The following is a 19609-nucleotide window of genomic DNA, read 5'->3' on the forward strand; positions in this document are numbered from 1 at the left end:
AAATGGCTTGGCTTTGTGAAATAAGGGTTCGGTAGCACAAGAAAACTGTGCGGCAGTGAACAGCATCAACAGTCAGCACCTAACCGGAAAGAGGGATGCTTGATGCCATTGAAGGGCGCACGTACGTGCTACTCGTCAAACAATTCAGAAAACACACGATACTGCCCTACGGAGAGCTGCACTATTTCACACACGCACTATTTCATCCCTCCACACCGCACAGACTCACAGCAGCTGTTTCACAGCAGCGTTAACTAATACCATTCCGGGAGTTGGCACTGCTATTAGCGGTCGGACGGAATTAGAGCTCCAGACTCCATAAATCCATTAGACACCAGTTGGCGGGCCGGCAGCGAGTTACCTAAGTGTGGAACTACCCAGCGCCGAGCCGGCCGGATGACGTCACACCACGGCCAGTGCCGGCGCAGCGGCAGACTGGCCGAGATTGGCATGGTCTTAACTTGGCGAAGAGGCATCGGACGCCAAACTTCTGCTGCAGCTATTAATCACATTTCATGCGTTTCTTCCATGTGTATGAGCTATCAAGTCCTTCGAATACCTAATGTGTAGGTGAGCGTACCTGCATTTAGCAGTGTGTGCTATGCTATGTGGATGGGCACATCCGACAGTCGACACACTGCGCAATGGATTCCGATATTGCTTGGCTGATTCTGGCTTTGTGTCTTCGAACGAACCATTGAAAGGGAGGACGTCATTTTTAAAGGTTGTTAGGTGCACTCAAACGTTTCAAGATAAGCAACTGCTGATTGAATTTCTGGCGAGGGTTGGTGGAACGCTCTGTTTACAAATGAGTATCTACCTACCTAGTACCTACCTGCAGTGGCAAATAACTGGGTTGCGGTCAGTTAGGCATGATTCACGAAGTCCCTTATCTTTTATTAGACTTATTAAGCCCAATGTGCAACATTTGCGTCTTTTCGCGTTGTATCGGGTAGCAAGTGAGAAAATCTGCTTCTTCTCCACAGCCCTCAATTCAAGAAACCGTCCTTTTCCTTATCGCATCATTCCAGGACATAATTTTCAAACATGGGTATCTTCCCCACAAAAAAAACTGAAGCAGTTTCCTTCGGCTCCAATGCGCCGCTCGCCCAGGGAGACGGAAGTGTTATATTCTCGGCGGTCCAGTCTGCATTCTGCAGCACACTCAAACTTGGCGGACCCCCAGCGCACGACTGAACGATTCGTATTGTTGTGAGTGACTGTAAGAAAGAGGCACTGGGCTGCGCCGCCTGTTAATTATTCCGAAACCACCAGTGAATTGTCACAGTCACATGAATTACAGTGGCGAATGCACTATTGCAGAGGAGAAATGGATTGAACAGATGCCCAACCTTGCTTTATTATCAACTAAACATTAGCCTACGCTTTACATTTTAATCAGGCAATCATGTAAACAAACAACTTGCGAGTTGCGACCCTTCCGCCTTACATAACTCGGCAGAATGCCCCTGAGTCGGCTAAACTACACTGCATCTCTTCAAACCTTAAGTATTTTACAATTTACCACTCAGCTATGCAACAGGCTTATAATTCACTGCTCAAGTCTCAACCCCTTTTTCCCTATCATCTTTTTGGCACCGTCAATCGCCATCTGCGCTGCCCACTGTCCAGCAAATAATCCGGCCGTCTCCAGTTCTCTGGCAGGGGCTTCCAAACTCAAGCGAACTCGCCGAAGTTTCGCCATTCAATGCGCAGGATCTGTACAATTGAGTTTGAGAGCCTCTGGGTTGGCTCGGCGCGCCTGCGCCGCGCCGTTGGTCCGGCCAAGTACGCGAGTGACGTCATGCTATAAGCGTCATCCCCCGACCAAAGTCACCAATCAGAGCCCTAGAATCGACTTGTAGTTCCACACTTAGGTAACTCGCGGGCCGGCAGTGGCACCCGGCAGCCGCAGCCGCAGCCCAGCTACCGTCACTGTCCCTGTCACCAGCCGCCACAGAGCCGTGCAGTTGGCACGCTCTGCTCAACCGGCCGCCGTACGAGGCAGGACACGGCCAGCGGCCCTATCGGCAGAATACGGGTCGAGGTCCCACTGAGAGGATACAGGCAGAGCTCCCACCAACAGAATATGGACCGAGCTGCGCGAAGTCTGGAGATGCAGTGGATCGTGGTTTAATAAATACATTTAAACAAAAACAGTCAATAATGACATGAGGAAACAAACAAATTGTTCCACCCTGGTCAACAAGGCGTCGGCTGGCACGATCCGGCACCCTTCACAAGGCGTGGAGCTCGGCACCCTTCACAGCCGAGCTCCACTTTCACAACACCGGAGATAGCCTCAAACTTAAACACGATCTCCATACATACTTCAGCGAGCACGGAAATCATCGGAACCATCTCGATCGATTCACCAGAATATAATAATGAAACCTAGCTCTCTGCTCTGTCGCGAGAAGCGCCGTTTCCAAAACCCGCTACTTCTCAGAACCGATGAGCTAACTGTCAGCACCTGGCCAGGCCGGGTCGGCGAATATCACACTCAGTCAGGGATTCCTTGTCAGCTGAATTAGCAGATGGCACAATTTGCCGGGACTCTTTCCCCATCACCTGGGTTAGCAGGTATCACAATTTGCTGGGAACCCTTCCCCGTAAGGCACGTTTTTAAACATCACACTCGGTTACCGGGTCATAGTTGGTCGGACTTTATTGTGTCCAAGTCGGTATGGAATCCTAACGGGGTTGGCTACAAGTGAGCAGTCTGTGACGCAGATGGAGCCAAATGGCAGTCTGTGACGCAGACACAATGACCAATGGCCATGACCTGGGCGCAATGGTGAGGAATGGCATCTGGGTCCAATATGCACCTGACCTGGATTTCCCGCCAATGAAGATGGACGATAACCTGAGCGGCCGTAAGGGAGCTCATCTAAACAGGTGAAGATTGAAATGCGCGTCACCATATGTTGCCGGCAACGTCAGACAGGACGGCAGGGCAGCAGCCGGTCTGGGTCGGCGCGGCGCACACAGTCCCTGCCACAAAGGAAGGCTCGGCCGGCCGGGCGCCGGAGCGCCGTCAATTGCGCTCGTTTGCGGCTGGCGCCGAGTAATTAGTGTCTGCCGGCAGCGGCGCGTCTTGTTACGCCCGGAAATGCGCCGGGTGCGGCCGGAGATGGTCTGAGGCGGCGGCCGCTGGCGAAGCGGCGCCGGCGTACACGATCGGGGCACTAATGAACGAAGGAGGCGCCGCGCCCGCCCGCGGCAGAGGTGCCCGGCTCGACTACAGTGGAACAGGCGGCCCCACTGCGAGCACGGAGCGCAGAGGGTCGATCCCGCCCGGCTTATCGAGCGCACAATGATGGATTAAAAGCGATGGAGCGGTGGCACACAAAAAGGAGTTTGCCAACAGCGTTCGGCCAAACACCGGATCACGCTTCAGTCCAAACTTTGAGCGCACTACAATCCAAACTTTTAGCGTATTACAAAGGCGAAAAAATACCGACGCCATTCAGCAGAATTGGAATGGTTCCACATCAGCCCGACGAACTTCTAAATCTCATCTAAATAAAATATAAATATATCTTTTCGATGTTCCTCCCAAACATTCACACCTTCAACCACACACAAAAGCATCAATCCATCGTAAGCCCGTGCACCCCTGGCCCTCATATGCGGATTGTGGATCCCCTAACGCGCTCATGTGGGTCCTTCCAGTACCGACACACACGTAAGCCCCCTCCGATCCTGAACCCAACCGCACGTGCGCCATTCCCACCCTTGGCCTACACGTGGTCCACCTCCCTCTCTGACCCACATCATGTGCGACCCCTCCTGTACCGACCTGCACATGTGGCCCTTCCCGACTGACCCTCACGTGTGGCCTCTCTCGCGACTATCACGTGTGGCCCCTCCCCCGATCCTGACCTGGACGTGCCGCGGCAAATGGACGGTGTGCGCGGCGGCCCCTCCCTCTCCTGACCCCTTCCCCCTCCTGACCTGGACGTGCCCGGCAGATGCACGGTGTGTGCGGCGGCCAGCAGCCGTGACCTCTCCCTGACCTCGCTCCCCTCCCCCTCCTGACCTGAACGTGCCGCGGCAGGTGTACGGTGTGCGCGGCAGCCAGCAGCCGTGACCCCACCCCTCCCCCTCCTGACCTGGACGTGCCACGGCAGATGGACAGTGAGCGTGTCCGCCAGCAGCCGTGACCTCTCCCTGACCTCCCTCCCCGCTCCCCTCTCCCTCCTGACCTGGACGTGCAGCGGCAGATGCACGGTGTGCGCGGCGGCCCCCTCCCTCTCCTGACCCCCTCGCCCTCCTGACCTGGACATGGCGCGGCAGATGGACGGTGTGTGCGGCGGCCAGCAGCCGTGACCCCGCCCCTTCCTGAACTCCCCCTCCTGACCTGGAAGTGCCGCGGCAAATGGACAGTGTGCGCGGCCGCCAGCAGCCGTGACCTCTCCCTGACCTCCCTCCCCGCTCCCCTCCCCCTCCTGACCTGAACGTGTCGCGGCAGGTGCACGGTGTGCGCGGCGGCCAGCAGCCGGTCCAGACCGCCGGCCGGCCGCTGCGGCAGCGCGCCGCGCGCGCCGGCCAGCAGCTCGGGCGTCAGCAGCGCCTGCTGAAACACCAGCGCCAGCAGGTGGTCCACGTACGGTCGCTGCGACGGCTCCCGGAGCGCGCTGAAACCGGACGGTACGGCGGCGGAGTCATTAGACGGTACTGCCAACCGTCTACAAACGCCGGGTCGCGCCGGCTAACGGCTCCCCGGACGGCGCAATGAGTCCGAGAGATGCACGCATTGAGACAACGAGACGGCGGGGACGGCGGCGGCGTCTGCTGAGCTCCTGGAGACGGACCCAAGGCTATAGAACACTGACCGGTCACGGCAGAGTCGGGGACGGCGAGCGTTGGGATGGGATTCGGAGTTCGGATTGACACTGAGGGCGCGGGCAGGTGAACGCTGGACTGGTTAGGGTTTGTTGGGTTAGAGCGAGTAACATAAATGGTACCCAGGTATTGATCTAAACCTCTGAGTCTGAATATTGTGTTGTAAATCAACCATTTTGGAATCCAATAAAGCCAGTGAGCAAGATGGATTGCTGTGCTAAATCATGTAGCTATTGCTGGCATGTGCAGCAAGCCGGTTCTAATCGTGACGAATTGCTTCATTTAAACACGCAAACAAGCATATTGCATTTCCGTGCTTTTGACTCATGGACATGCCTTGTTGCACAATAACGAAAATCTCCACAATAACCCCTCCCCCCCCCCCACACACATACACTACACATCAGTTAAACACAGGGCAGGTGCGGTGTTACTCTCACAGAAGCACACACCGGCCCCGGCCCCAGGTGAGCTGACCGTCCCGACCTCTGTCCGGCCCGGCTCAACACTCATTGACACTCATTGCTCAACACTCATTAACACTCATTGACCGGACCGACTGGCCCGACTGGAGGCGGCGGCCTGGCCGAGCTGCCGCCGCGAACAATCAGCCATTAACGGGCCGGTCCCAACAGCCGCCGGAACACGGCCGATGACGTAATTACCGGCAGCCAAATGATGTCGTTAGAGCCGGTCGATGACGTCATTACCGGTGCCCCAATATCGCCCGCCGCCCGGTAGGTATTCCGAACAGGCCCGGAGCCACCAGCGGATTTACTGTGAGAGCGCAGAGCGAATCCCAACCAGCCCAGAACCAGTGGGCACAATAAAACTCTTTGAAGACCAGCGAGCCGCCAAACCAAATCATATTCCGACCACGTGAGATACGGAACGGACTGAGAATCCGCATAACAAACTTGGTGCATCAATAAATGGCGTCTGTCTGTTGCGGAGGGACACTCGCTGACACTGCCACCTGACGCCGCGGAACGGCCAGAGTTTTGTCCGTGGACCATGGGCAGATGAATTGAACCACGCGGCGGCAGCGTCCAACGCACTACTGGTGAACTGCCCGCTCCCAGAGCCAGGGCGCGTCCCATCCACAGAGCGCGGATATCAGTCAGCGATTCGCGGCCCTGCAGGTGAGCTGGCCGGGTCTGGGCGTGATACGGCGCAGCGGAACAGCCCCTTAGCCACACCAACGGACAATTCACAACATAGGAGGAAAGTGGGTCCAGAATGTCCAGCTCCAAATACTCCCAGAGAGTTCATTTTAGTCTGACATACGAGTAAAATAACATGAGATTCAGCCTATCTAATTAAGGGCAGAATGGGCTCGGCTCATATATTCGGACAGCCGAGCCAAGTTCATAAAATAATGATCCAATTACAGCAGCAAATGGATAATTAGCTTGCATTATCATTTACCATATTAATCAGTGTCACCGAAGCTGATTAATTTGCAGGGAGCAGCGCTGGCAGCCACAAGCAATGCGTGAACTCGCGAGCGACAGCAATTCACAACATGCAGCGCATCCAACAAAAACCATGTTAATCCAGCACGTGGTGCTTCCAAAAAAGTCGATCGATGCAATAAAACATAGAATATGTCATATAGATAGCAACATTTATATAACGACGATCGTTACGTTCAGCGAACTATCAGTAGGAAATACAATGTCACACATCAACCTCCGGTGACGCGTTGATTGAATTATGAGGAGTGCCATCCATTGCCGTACTACACTGCAGCACTGTACTGCCGAGCTCTGTATTGCCGATAACACCCATTCATAACGACCCGCTGCCCTGTGCCGGCTGTAAGCCCGGGCGGCAGAGCGGCCTATCACGTGCCGGGGTGAGGGGTCATACCGCGTTCCCAGGTCATAGCCCGAGCTGACCGGCCGATAAACGGGCACACCCCCGGCGGGAGAGAGGGCGCCGGGGACGGGAGGTATGGGGAGAGGGGACGGCGTTGACCGGCGTTGGAGATACCGGGGAGGGACTGGGAATAACAGAAGGGACAGCGGTGACCTGGGACTGGTGCTGATTGACCGGGGAGGGATAACGGCTGACCCGAGGACTGGAGTGGCCACAGGAGTGGGCGCGGCAGTGACCCTCGCTCCTGACACTTGGTGTTTGCTGTACCAAACCGTATGGCCAGACATACTAGAATTTGAGCCACCATCGACCTAAACTAGCTCATAAGCAGCCATAACGCTCAACTATCAGACTGCATCGGAGCTTGGTTAAAAAAAATAAACTAATATACACGGCCTACAAAGAACATCCTCATCACATTCAATGGCCCATGCACCCCGTCCGCAGGCTGCATAACGTGCCCGCGACGTAACGACCGTCGATTGTAGTCGACCGCGGCGTTTGAGGAGGCGACAGCCGCCGAGCCGGTGTCGACGGGCCGCCAGCCGCCTCTCCAGGCCGATTGGCCATTGGGCGTCGACCGGCCGAGCCGAGTCGAGGGCCGCGAGCCGCGCGGTCGAGGAACGACCCTTTGTCCGACCACAATCGGGCCGGATTGAAGAACGCCATTTAACGGTGCGCGATGGGGATCGCCGATAACGAGCTGGTGGGGAGTGTGGATTTCGAGTGTGCGCGTGGGATGGATGTTGGTGTGAGTGTGGTGTGTGGGGGTGAGTTTGAGTGATGTTACATTACGTTAAAAGCGTTTATCTTCATTCCCGTCCCGGCGGCGGTGGAGGTCGGACGCTCCGAGCGCGAGGGTCGCCGGCCGTGCCCTGAGGGACAGGTACCGGGCCGGTAGGGTCGCCTAGCCGCGCCAGTTACCGGCCGGCCGCTGGAATAGCCTTGTGGAACACTTGTGTTTGTGTACGCCTGTACCCGTTCGCGGTGGACACAGTGATATTTTCGGCTCGTCTCGGTGTCGATGCGTGAAATGACCACGGACACTGGTGGATCGGAGCTGGACTCCGTGTTCGGTGACGCCGAGGACACTGATCGCTCCGTTCTGATAGGGAGAGGTGGCCGAAAACGTCAGTGTTCTTTCCCAGAGATGATGCAGGCTCTGGATGACGGACACGGACAAAGACGTCAAAAAAAGAGCAAGCGTTCCAGCAGAGAAAAAGACAGCGCAGAAAAAGGTGAGCACTCATGCCGTCTGGACGGCGAGTCCTTAGATGCCGTGAAATCAATTATAGATAAAGGCATCGAAAAGGTGACGAAGCTCATGGAGGAAAAGTTTAGAAGTATGGAGAGACGTATTGAAATCATGGAAGGTGAACTGTTCTTGAAAGATGCCGAAACAAACGTACTGAAGGACAGAGTTAGCTCTCAAGAAGCTACCATTAAGGCTCTACAGGAGCAGCTAGAAGGCATAGATACCAACAGACGAATGAACAGCCTGATACTCAAGAGCGAGGAATTTGGAAAAAGGGAGCGCGATGAAGATATCGAAGGAAAGGTGATATCTGTCCTCAATCGACGCCTCCCTGAGGTACATGTCACCGGCAGCGACATCCAGACCGCTCACAGACTCCAGGGTGACAGCACAGTCATTGTAAAGTTTTTCAAGACCAAGGTTAAGGACGACATTTACGAGAGAAGGATGAAGCAAGCCAGAGTACAAAACCATGGAGATCGACCGGCGGCACCTCTCTATATCAATGAGTCGTTATCAGCTATGAACAAGGAGATCTTCAACGCTCTGCTCGAAGCAAAAAAGCGTAAAAAAATCTACACCGTGTACTCAAGGAGAGGTGCGGTCTTCTGCAAGTTGGACAGCGAGTCTCGAGGTCAGAAGATGGTCAGCATGGACCAGGTGACGTCACTCCTCGGCGGGGCCGCCCGTCCCGACGGCCGGCGTCCGGCGGCGGCTGGCGGGGCCGATGTCGATCGCTCCGGTGCCGCTGCTGCTGCTGATGTTCGTGCCGTCCGCGACGCAAACGACGACGGCGGCGGCGGAGCGCGCGGGGGCCCCCTGGACGCGCGGCTGGCGCCGGCGGCGTGGCGGTCTGGCCGAGTTGACGGCGGCTCCGGTCGGTCGGCTGCCGAGCCCGGCTCGGGCGGCGCGGCCGCGGACGGGCGACGGTGATCTGTCGCGACGGCTCGTCTCCGGTACAGCCTGGCGCGACGTCTGTACCTGGACTAATGCAGGTGACCACGGTTTCGTCGGCAATTACCTGTACAGGTAACAGTACCGCGGGTTGCAGGGGAGGGGTGTGTCGGTGTGTGTATTGCTGGGGGTACTGATATCTCTTGAATTTCCTTGGAATGCAGGCTACATCGCGATGATCGTTCTGACAAGGGTCGCAGTGCTTTACATTGTATGAAAGTTACGGAAACGTTACATAAAATTATGGCGATGTGCTTTACATTTTGCGTTTCTTTTTCGTAAGTGAGATGTAACGTTAGCGTGCCTACGTTTAAATAATGCGTATGCTGATTTTTTTGTTTTTTCGCGCGAAATAAAAACGCCATCTGGCGGCCGGCCGGCGGTGCGGCTGCGGGCGATCGGTGCCGGCTCGTTGGCACAGCGTGCGTACGCTGCGTCCAGTGGGAGGGGGGATGGGAGGGTTCTGCGGGAGCATTACGGGTCAAAACTCAAAATATTATCGAAACAGTATTACATTGCACTCCATCTATAAATTTCACAGATGGAGCGACGATGCGCATGCAGACCGTGGAATGCTAAATTTAGGAAATGTTTGTGTCTCCTAAGCTTAAAATAGCGTCTCTCAACGTAAACGGGCTACGAGGCTGCGCTCAACGAAAAATGCCAAAAAGGCGTAAAATATTTACCTGGTTTAAACAGAAAGCAATAGATATTATTCTTCTTCAAGAAACGCATTCATCAGAATCAGACGCCCAGATGTGGTTAAATCAATGGGGAGGCAGTGGATATTTCGCTCATGGAGAGAAAAACAGCAGAGGCGTGGGAATACTAGCACGACCAAACTCTGGCATCGTTTTTAGCAATGTTTTTAGTGACGATAATGGTCGCTACATTATCCTCAACGCCGAATTCAATGGTGCTAGGATGACGATAGGGAACGTTTATGCGCCAAATCACGATAACCCAAGCATGCTAGAAGATTTTTGCGCAAAACTAAATGATTACGACGATAGCACGATTGTTGTAGGAGGTGACTTTAATTTCTGCTTCGACTTGGGAAAAGATAGACGAAGTTCAGCAAGGATTGTAGCAAATAATAATAGAAACAAAGAAGTCATCCTAAGCCTGATGTCTGAAAAGAACTTAATCGATATTTGGCGTGAAATCAATCCAGTAAAGGAGGAGTACACCTTTATCCGAAATAACCCGACTAGTAGATCACGCATAGATTTTTTCCTCGTGAGCGAAACTTTAATGTACAGTGAAAAGAGGCCAAGCGCAAAGATTGTAGACGGATACCTAACAGATCACAAGTTAATTACTTTGTCGATAAATATTTCCAATGTTGACATAGGAAAAGGATATTGGAAATTTAATAATGATCTTTTGAAAGACGATCAATTTGTATCATTGATCCAAAACAGAATACCTGAAGTAATTAGTTCAAACGAACAAAGTGCCTCCTCCAGTACAATATTGCTGGAGACGACGCTTTGTGTTGTAAGGGGAGAAATCATAAAGTACGTTGCAACCAAGAAACGAATTTGTTTGAACGAACTCAAAGAAATTGAAATGAAAATAAACGAAAAGCAAGGTGATAATGCGTTGAATGGCGAGTGTGACGAACTGCGAAGGAAGAGAGATGAAATTATTTCTGATCAAACAGAAAAAGGAATATTTTGGAATAAAGTGCGCTGGAGGGCATTCGCAGAGAAGGGTTCAAAATATTTCCACGGCATAACTAAGCGAAATTTCCCCAAAAACATTACGAGAGAAATGTATATAAATGAGGGCAACCAGAGTACCATTACTAACAAAACCGAGGAAATGTTGGAGGAAGGAAAAAGGTACTTCGAAACGCTATTTGAACGCCGTATTGGGAATGAGTCACGAATTGACTTTACAGAAGGGTTAAGTCAAGTAACACAACATGATAGACAAACATGCGATGCAGACATTACGATGGAAGAGCTGACCCGAACAGTTTTTTCATTAAAAAATAATACCTCTCCTGGGCCATCAGGATACACTGGAGAATTTTACAAAGTATTTTGGTCAGAGCTGAAAACATTAGTATTCGCTACATGTAAAGAAATTTTTAGTTCCGGAGTAATGCCGTCAAATCTTAAGAAGAGTGTCACAGTTTTGATACCCAAAAAGAACAAAGATCCAAGAAGAATCGAAAACTTAAGGCCTATTAGTCTCCTGAATACATTTTACAAAATCATAACAAAGTTGCTAGCCACAAGACTAGCGAATGCTGCACCGAACATAATAAATGTAGATCAGACTGGATTCCTGAAAGGGAGATACATAGGTGAAAACATTCGATTAATACTTGACGTCATGCAGGCATGTAAAAACAAAAATATTCCTGCAATCCTACTAGCATGTGACCAAGAAAAGGCTTACGATAGCGTTGATTGGTCTTACATGAAAAAGACATTGAAACGATTTGGGTTTGGAAGAGACTTTTGTAGATGGATTGATATTATTTACAATGGTGGGCAGGATACATCATGTCAGGCAAATGTGCAAATAAACGGTAAATTGTCAAGCCCGTATAAAATTGAGCGAGGCCTTAGACAGGGATGCCCTTTGAGTTGTCTCTTATTTATCATATGCTTTGAACCACTTCTAGAGAGAATTCGTAAAGAAAATGCAATTAAAGGACTGACAATTAACGGAGCAAATGTTAAAGTATCTAGCTACGCTGACGACTTAACGATTATCATGGATGGATCTGAGCTATCTCTAAATAAATGTATGGATACCTTTGAGGACTTCGAAACAGCATCTGGGCTGAAATTGAACCGGCATAAGTCACAAGCTCTATGGTTGGGTAGGAACGGGCATTTAAGAAAGCCGATTTGCACGCAATTTAATATCCAGTGGCCAACGACACCCATTAATGTATTGGGCGTGAAGGTATCTAACAACCCGAATATTAACATTTCAGAAATAAATTATAATGAGAAATTTGTCATAATGAAGGATAAACTAGCGCCATGGATAGGTCGCGGTCTTACTCCATACGGGCGCGTTCACCTTTTGAAAACCGAATTGATATCTCAGCTGGTGTATGTTATGACAGTGCTTCCAGCTCCTCCAAAACCATTTATAAAAGAAGTAGAAAAGCTCATGTTCAAATTCATATGGGGCGGAAAGAAAGATAAAGTCAAACGTATGACATTAAAAAGTAAATATAAAGGTGGCGGCCTAAAGGTGCCAGACTTAGCACTTCAGGCACAGAGTTTAAAGGTTACCTGGATAAAAAGACTCCTAGATAAAAGCCACGATGCTAAGTGGAAGGGCCTGGTGACCCCAATGCTTTTTCTAAATGACGACATAACGCTGTTTCACTGCAATACAAATGCAAAGTACATAAAAAACACGGTAAAGAATACTTTTTGGGAGGAAACGTGCATTGCATGGAATAACATTAACGGAGCTAATCTTAGTGCCACAGATCAATTGCAAAATAGCATATTATGGGCGAACAAAGATTTGAACATAGAAAGCAATGCCAATATCAACAGGAAACATTTAATAGAAAAAGGTATCATTAGACTAGCAGATATATGTAACTTACGAAAGAAAGAATTAATGACAGTTAATGAAATTTCACAAAAATTTGGTGTGCACCCAATGGTTTCAGCGGCAATAAAAAACGCAGTGCCAACCGCTTGGAGCAATAAAATACGAAACCTTCAGAGAAGTGTCAATGCAACATCTATAGAACAGTTGCAAAATTCATCTAAACCAGCAAGATGGGCATACTCCAAGTTATTAGAACAAGTATTAGATACTACTCGGGGTGAAAAATCGCACACAAAGTGGGAAGCAGAGCTTGAAGGTGGAAGGCGGCTGAATTGGCCTGCTATTTACGCACGATTGCATTACGCTGTTGAAGATGTTAATCTAAAATGGTTGAATTACAGATGCATAAAAAGAATTTTACCAACAAACAAACTTCTTTTTACTTGTAACATCAAAGATACGGATCGATGTACGTACTGTCACCAGGTGGAAACAATTGGACATTTATTCTGGCATTGCCACCGAGTAAGGGCTTTTTGGAGCAGTATTGGTGAGTTATTTAACGAGCGCAATATTACATACAAAGTCGTAGTCACCGGTTTTGAGCACAACGATTCCGCGGTCTGCAAGCGCATCAATACTATTCTTTCATTGGGAAAACAGTTTATATGGTATAAGAGGGAATGCAATAGTCACTTATCTGAGCCCACATTCGTCACTTACCTGTACAACTATCTTAAAGTAGAAAGGTATGCTTATAAAATAAATGATCGAGAAACGAAATTCAACGATACCTGGGGCTCGCTGTTTTGCGCTTTAGCGGAGCGTGTAGAAAGGTAACCGCCTTAGAATATGAAACAAGCACTTTGTGACTAATTATTGTTGTGTGTCACGATGTTTGCGTAGTGCAACATGATGTGTACAGTTTTTTTTTTCTACGATGGGAAGGGGGAAGGGGCAAATGTCAGGTGTCGATGATACACAATGTTAAAATGACTGTCCCTTGTATGTATGCATATGGTGTTTGTTATATAAAGTGTTAGTGGAAAACGATGTGCGCGCTACAAGCCCCCGCCCCCATGACCCATCCGGGCCAACCCGGGACTGGCCCCTCCTGTGAGGGGCCGGTCGGCCGGCCGGGCGTGCGGAGCGCCGACCTAGACGGGTCGACGCTTCGCTCGCCCGGTCGGTGGCTAGGGGGCACCGCCCGGGGCTGCTTGCCGGGCGGTGCGGGCGGGGGCTGGCGGCCCGCCTGGAGCGCCGGGGAGGTAGCCATCAGATCTCCCCGGCTGGGGAGGTATCCCACAGCTCTCCCCGGGGCCGGGACGGCATATGTCACGGATTGACACCGTCCCGGCCTGGCCAGGCGGGTCGCCGATGGGAGCACAAAAATGTTTTATGCTTATTTTTGTTTGTGTTTTATGTGAATTGTGTTAATAAAATGTATGAAAAAAAAAAATAAATAAAAATAAAGAAAAAAAAAATAAAAAAAAAATAAAAAAGCGTTTATCTTTTAGTTGAACTAATGAATTCAATACGTCGTGCCGACAGATTTATTCATCTCAAGACATCGGACGGCAAAGGACAAATTAAGTAACGGGCTATTATAACACAGGTTAACTTTCGAGAGGCTTGAAGATAATGGGCATTGAGCAGCCCTGAAAAGAAAGCATACCCCCGTAGTGGTTTAGTCCGGAATATGATTGAACATTAGCGCCTAAAAAAAAAAAAAATGAGAGTGTTCTGCAATTTTGACCAGAGCACGGCGCTACTGTTCGTTTGCAGCTACCGTCTGACAGGCCACTACGTGCCCAAAGCCCAGTCTTTGCAATCATTTACCAGCCCTGGTGGTTGGTGCTACCCACCCCTGCAGCTAAGTCGTGAGTGGCGCAGAAGGAGACGCGCACGCAGTATCGAGCGGGCGGCACTCGTTCCCTCCCACATGCATGTTTATGTCGCAGTGTGATTCCACTTCTGCTAGCTCCACTTTCAGCAGCCTCTCACTGATAGCGAGTGGGTTCTAAATTTGATCTGCCTCCCACACATTCCGCGCCCCAGTCGGAAATATCACACTGAAGGAGCTGGTGCGACACAACTCGAGCGAGGCGAGCGCGCTGCGCCGCCACGGAATGGCGCCCGCTTTATCAGAGGTTGACGGCGTATCTTGACGCTGTACAACAAGCTGCGAAAGCGCTCCAGAAATAGTCGCCGACTATTGTCAGTCAGCGGCCGGCACACATAATCACAATGACGTACCGCCTCCGGCTGACCACTCAGCGCCCCTCAGCTCAGCGCCACTCAGCGCTGTCAGCGTGACCCGCGCGGGCAGCTGCGGCACGATAAGCGCCCGAGGAGGTGCCGTGGCGCGCGGAGGCGGCGTTCCCCGGCCACAATCCGGTACAATGGGGCCGCCGGCCGGTCGACACCAGCGCGGCATTGTGGCCGCGGTCCGCCGCTGCCCCGAGCGACGGACGAGGCCGGCGCGCTCCCACACACTGACAGAGATAGGGACAATGGCCGGGACTAGGCGGCCCGGGCGCAGTGTGTCGCGCTGGGAGAGACGACACCGGCGGGCGGGGCGATTCTCCGTCACCCAGACACCGGCAGGGCGGCGGGTCGGCTCACCGCTCACCGTAACTCACTGAGGAGGTGACCCGGACTCTCCGCAACTCACCGTGTAGCTCACAGACACCGGCAGGATGGTTACACTCACGGCTCGTCATATCTGTATCGCCAATGAGACCTGCTCATACCAGCTGGGGATTAACACTAAAGACGACACATTAGAGCCAAAACAGCGACTGTAATGGTGGTGTTGTCACCTATGTCAAGTTATCAGCAGTCGATTGGGACAGAATCGGTACGTCATAAAACGCTGCTCGGCGACGGCCGAAGTTCTATTGTTGGGAGCCACCGGACGCCGGTCACGCCCCCAACTGACCTGCGCAGTGACCCGCACTAGCCTGCGCAGTGACCTGAACTGACCCGGTCCTAACTGACCTGCGCAGTGACCTGAACTGACCCGGTCCTATCCCCCCCGCACTGACCTGCGCAGTGACCTGAACCAACCCAGTCCCATCCCCCCCCCCAACTGACCTGCGCAGTGAGCCGAACTCGAGCCGCAGCAGCTGCCACAGCTCCGTGCCGAGCTGGTGCAGTTCTGGCGCCGACAGACTGCCCAGGGCGAACGCACAGAAAACACAGTCAGATGGCGACATGGCTCAGACAGAGTGTACGGAGCGAAGAGATAGAGAGGACAGATAATACAGGGTCAGAGGGTGGCACGGCTCAGTCGGACAGATGCAACTGCAAGGCATACCAAACAGAAGCACATAAACAGCGGTACAGCATTGTGGAGTGAGGACGTAAAGCCAACGCGACTGAGAGAATGGTATTACAGAATTGATGGGACAATAATGCACTTTCAAGGGGTGGCGTAGTTTGGTACTTAGGCACTATGACCGGGCTGGAAGGTGCACTTACATACACTGTGGGTGCACTGACCTGACCTCGGGGGCGGCCAGCAGCAGTACCAGGTCCTCCTGACAGGTCACAGCCACGTGGACAGGTGTGGAGCCCACGGTCACTGCCGCCCTGCAGGACAGCGGGGCATGACACCGTCACACGACACCGCACGGCAGCAGACAGCGCCGCAGCACGGCAGCACAGTACAACGGCGGCGGCGGCGCAATGGTGCTGGACAGAGAGGATTACGACAACACGGCGAATCCAGTGTTCACATAAAGAGATGCAGTAAAAAAGATGAGAAAAAAGCTCGCAATGGCGGACTCTAAGCTATGTTGCGCCAATACTTCAAACTGAGTTGACTGCTGCCTGTATAATGTCAAGGCATGACACCAATGCATCACGCAGACTTTGCACAGGCAAGCTCAAGCTAACCTACCGAAACTTCACGAAAAGTACTGTTCACGGCCGACACTGTTGTCTGAGCGCTAAGCGACGGCTCACGCCACCCACACAGCCACAGCAGTTCCGCTCCCACCGTCACAGGTCACCGGAAGGGGACGGCTTCCGGCGGCGGCGGTGGCGGAGCGTTCGTCACGGGAGGCGTCAGCGGCAGCGGTCGCCCCCCCCCCCCCGCCCGCCGCCGCCGGGGCCGGGGCCGGGCCGGGGCCGGCACTTTGTCAGTGCCAGCGGCGGCAGCGTGTGACAGAGACCCGCTGCCCGGAGACGGCAGACAGAAATACGGCCCCGCAGGCGGCCCGGCGACACGGCCGCTGATGGGTGGGCGCCGGGCGGCGCTCAGGACCGGGCCCAGCCGACCGCGCAGACACCCTCCAGGCACCCAGTAATTATTTAATTTGATGATATCCACATCAAAAGGGAGTAACGTGTTCCACGGAATTATCAACGTCCACCTTGTAATGTTTGACGATGCCTCGCATTCGCCGGCGACTGGGCACGGCCACGCGGTAGCAGCGGCGCGGCCGGCTGAGCCAGGGCTGAGCGGCGCGGCGGCAGCGGCCTGGTAGGCTGTGCCGCATCGCACCCCTGTTCGCCGGTACGGGCGAGGGCAGGCGGCTGCTCTGCCGCCGCAGTGCAGTCGCCGGGGCAGCGGCCTGTGAGCTAACCGCGCGGAAGCCCGGCGACGGATAGTAGGTATTAGGTAGGCAGGGATTGGATGCATCTGCTCTTCACTTCAGTATTTATAATTGAATCTTGCGATTACAGGTCGCTTTCAGCAATAAACGATCCCATGTTGAAGCGCTACTTCAAATCAATAAAATAAACCACGCCTCGATGCAATCTGCACAGTGGCACATCGTTTTAAATGCTACTTTCCGACGAGGATCGAATAACAAACATCATGTGTGAGATACCAAAAGGCTTATTGAAAGCTTAGTTTTACTGTCCTAATTTTCAAAAGGATAAAATGAAAGGTGCAAAAGCACAAAAAAAACAAGGAGACGTCCTAATACCAGCACGGTACCGAGCCGAGGTTTGCGACCCAGACGGGCCTTCAGTTTGACGCAGTGTTCCGGGCCGTATCCGGCTAAATTGCGACGTCGGGTCAGATCTCGGAGGTGCAGTTTACTGAGCACCTGCAGCCGTCCCACGGCAGCAGAAAACAGCGGCGGCAGCGGCCGCCGGAGGCGAGGTCGGGTTGTGTGCCGAAAACACCACCGCCGGGGACGACACGACAAAACAATTACCGCGCGCTGAAAGCTCGGCTGTAATTGCGTTACGGCTTGCCGCAGCATCAAGCGTCTGTTGGGCGCCCACAAAGTTCACAGCGAGTGCTGCAGCGCGCTGTCCGACGCCGGCAAACGAGCGGCGGCTACCGGAGGGAGAACGCCCCCCCCCCACACACACACACACAGAACCCCACCACCCCCGGCGGAGACCGGCCCCTCCCGCTCGGACGAAAACCAGACACCAGAACCGACCCAATCACCGGGCACAGAATGACGGACAGCACACTGGATGATTTTGATTTGGGGGACGGCGCGATTTCAGCGGCCGTCCAATCGCACACGCCCGGCGGATCACGTCTGTATGCGGTCGAACGCAAATCTCTGGTGATGGCAGGTCGGATTCGGGCTGGCAGCCAGAGCGGATGGAATAGGGATGAGACGGTGGTCCAGAGGGAGGGATACCCGGGGCAGAGCGGGCCGCCGTGGTGCGGAGGGTACGGGGCAGAGCGGCACACCGTGGTGTAAAGGGCACGGGGCAGAGCGGGACAGAGCCAGCCGCCGTGGTGCGGAGGGAGCGGGACAGACCCGGCCGCCGACAGTCTGTTTACCCACCGGATTACCGCCGGGCGGTTCGTTAGCGCTGTTGTCACGGTAAAAGTTTGCAGTAGCCCATCCTGGCAGTCCACCGACCGAGTTCGCCAGGCCCGGGGTGGACAAGGGCGAGCCGCCGATACGAGATAATGACTCATGACAAGTGGCAAATCACTGGCGTCATTAAATCGGTAGCGTATGGACTTGTCAGTTGTCTTACGGCGATGCAATTCTGTAATTCTGTCAGGGAAAAAAGATTCGAGAACAGACGAAATTCGTCTTGCATATATGCTTCCTGTTCACATTCACCGTCCAAGCTAGTTAACGAACAGCATTTCAGTGGAATCGGATACATTTGCAAGAAAACGATTTAGTTCCTATTTAACAAAAAATATGTATCTCAACCGAGCGCGAAGCGGCATATCGTTTCAAGTCCACCACAGAAGAAACTACAATGTCGCTGCGTTGGCTCGATATGTCACTTCAATTGTAACAGAGCGAGAGCACTCGAACGAATTGAGGGGCTTATCTGAGAGTTGAGCCCGAGCCCTCCGGGAGCGATCAGCCTGACTGGTGCCCCGCCATCGAGCGACTAACGGATGAGGGCCGATTCCAATCGGTGCTGGCCTTGTAACCAGTAAATGATGCATGGTTATACACTGTGCATGCCGTCTAAGCCGTATTTACAGTCGAGGGGGCGGCGTGGCGTGATGGTCCAGATGCAAATAGGGACTCGGGGTTTGAATGAGCTGGAAATCCTACTACTGCTTAGGATGGTAAATAGAGCCCGTGTTGATCCTGCACAGCGTTATACCAAGAAATATAGCTCGTTAGGTGGCGCTTTAATTACAAATGTCGCGGCAGACCCATTGGACAAATGAGGCCGGCGGAAGACACTAGACGCCCAGCCTTCTCAGGTGTGCCTGCAACTAACTAAACATACGTACCAAGTGGCAAACTTGACATTTTCGTCTCTCTAACGGGGCTCAGTAAACCACTATGGTGTGTTCACAACACAACGCATGTCGGCGCTAAGAAACGGCACTGGCTGCCGATCATAGTCATCCCTGGAATTCGGTCCCAGCTGCATCAGAAAGACGGAGTGACATAACCATCTCTGGCTGGGGAACTGAGTGACCCAGCCCCGCCGGCTGGGGATCGAGACACCCAGCCCCTCTCGCTGGGGGACCGGGAGACCCTGCCCCGCCGGCTGGCCGTGAGGATGGAGCGGCCTGTCCCTGCCGTCGATGGGGACGGAGCGGCCTGTCCCTGCCGTCGATGGGGACGGAGCGGCCCGTCCGCCCCCGTTTGTCTCCCCAGCTGGCCGGCGGCCAGCGGGTCCGGCTGCCAGCTGAATATTATCCAAACCAGATGCGCTGATGAC

The 19609-nt window shown here is 53.0% G+C and overlaps 2 protein-coding genes across 2 annotated transcripts in view; one reads left to right on the forward strand and one right to left on the reverse strand.

The window, feature by feature from the left end:
- LOC122373041 (protein inturned-like) overlaps positions 1–19609 on the reverse strand; it is a 117610-nt gene that overhangs the window by 44415 nt on the left and 53586 nt on the right. Inside the window, exons 8-10 of the mRNA XM_043350778.1 lie at positions 15983–16072; positions 15575–15652; positions 4457–4640 (exon numbers count right to left, since the gene is read on the reverse strand). Coding sequence (XP_043206713.1) covers positions 4457–4640; positions 15575–15652; positions 15983–16072 — 352 coding nt within the window. The remainder of the gene's footprint in view (positions 1–4456; positions 4641–15574; positions 15653–15982; positions 16073–19609) is intronic.
- Positions 7563–9494, forward strand: LOC122373039. Its single transcript, XM_043350771.1, has 2 exons — positions 7563–7615; positions 7878–9494. Exon 2 carries the CDS (start codon positions 7880–7882, stop codon positions 8915–8917), a length of 1038 nt encoding a protein of 345 aa, XP_043206706.1. The 5' UTR covers positions 7563–7615; positions 7878–7879; the 3' UTR covers positions 8918–9494.

Source organism: Amphibalanus amphitrite, unplaced genomic scaffold (assembly GCF_019059575.1).
Source record: "Amphibalanus amphitrite isolate SeventyFive unplaced genomic scaffold, NRLGWU_Aamphi_draft 001435F_arrow, whole genome shotgun sequence".
Taxonomy (NCBI): Eukaryota; Metazoa; Arthropoda; class Thecostraca; order Balanomorpha; family Balanidae; genus Amphibalanus; species Amphibalanus amphitrite.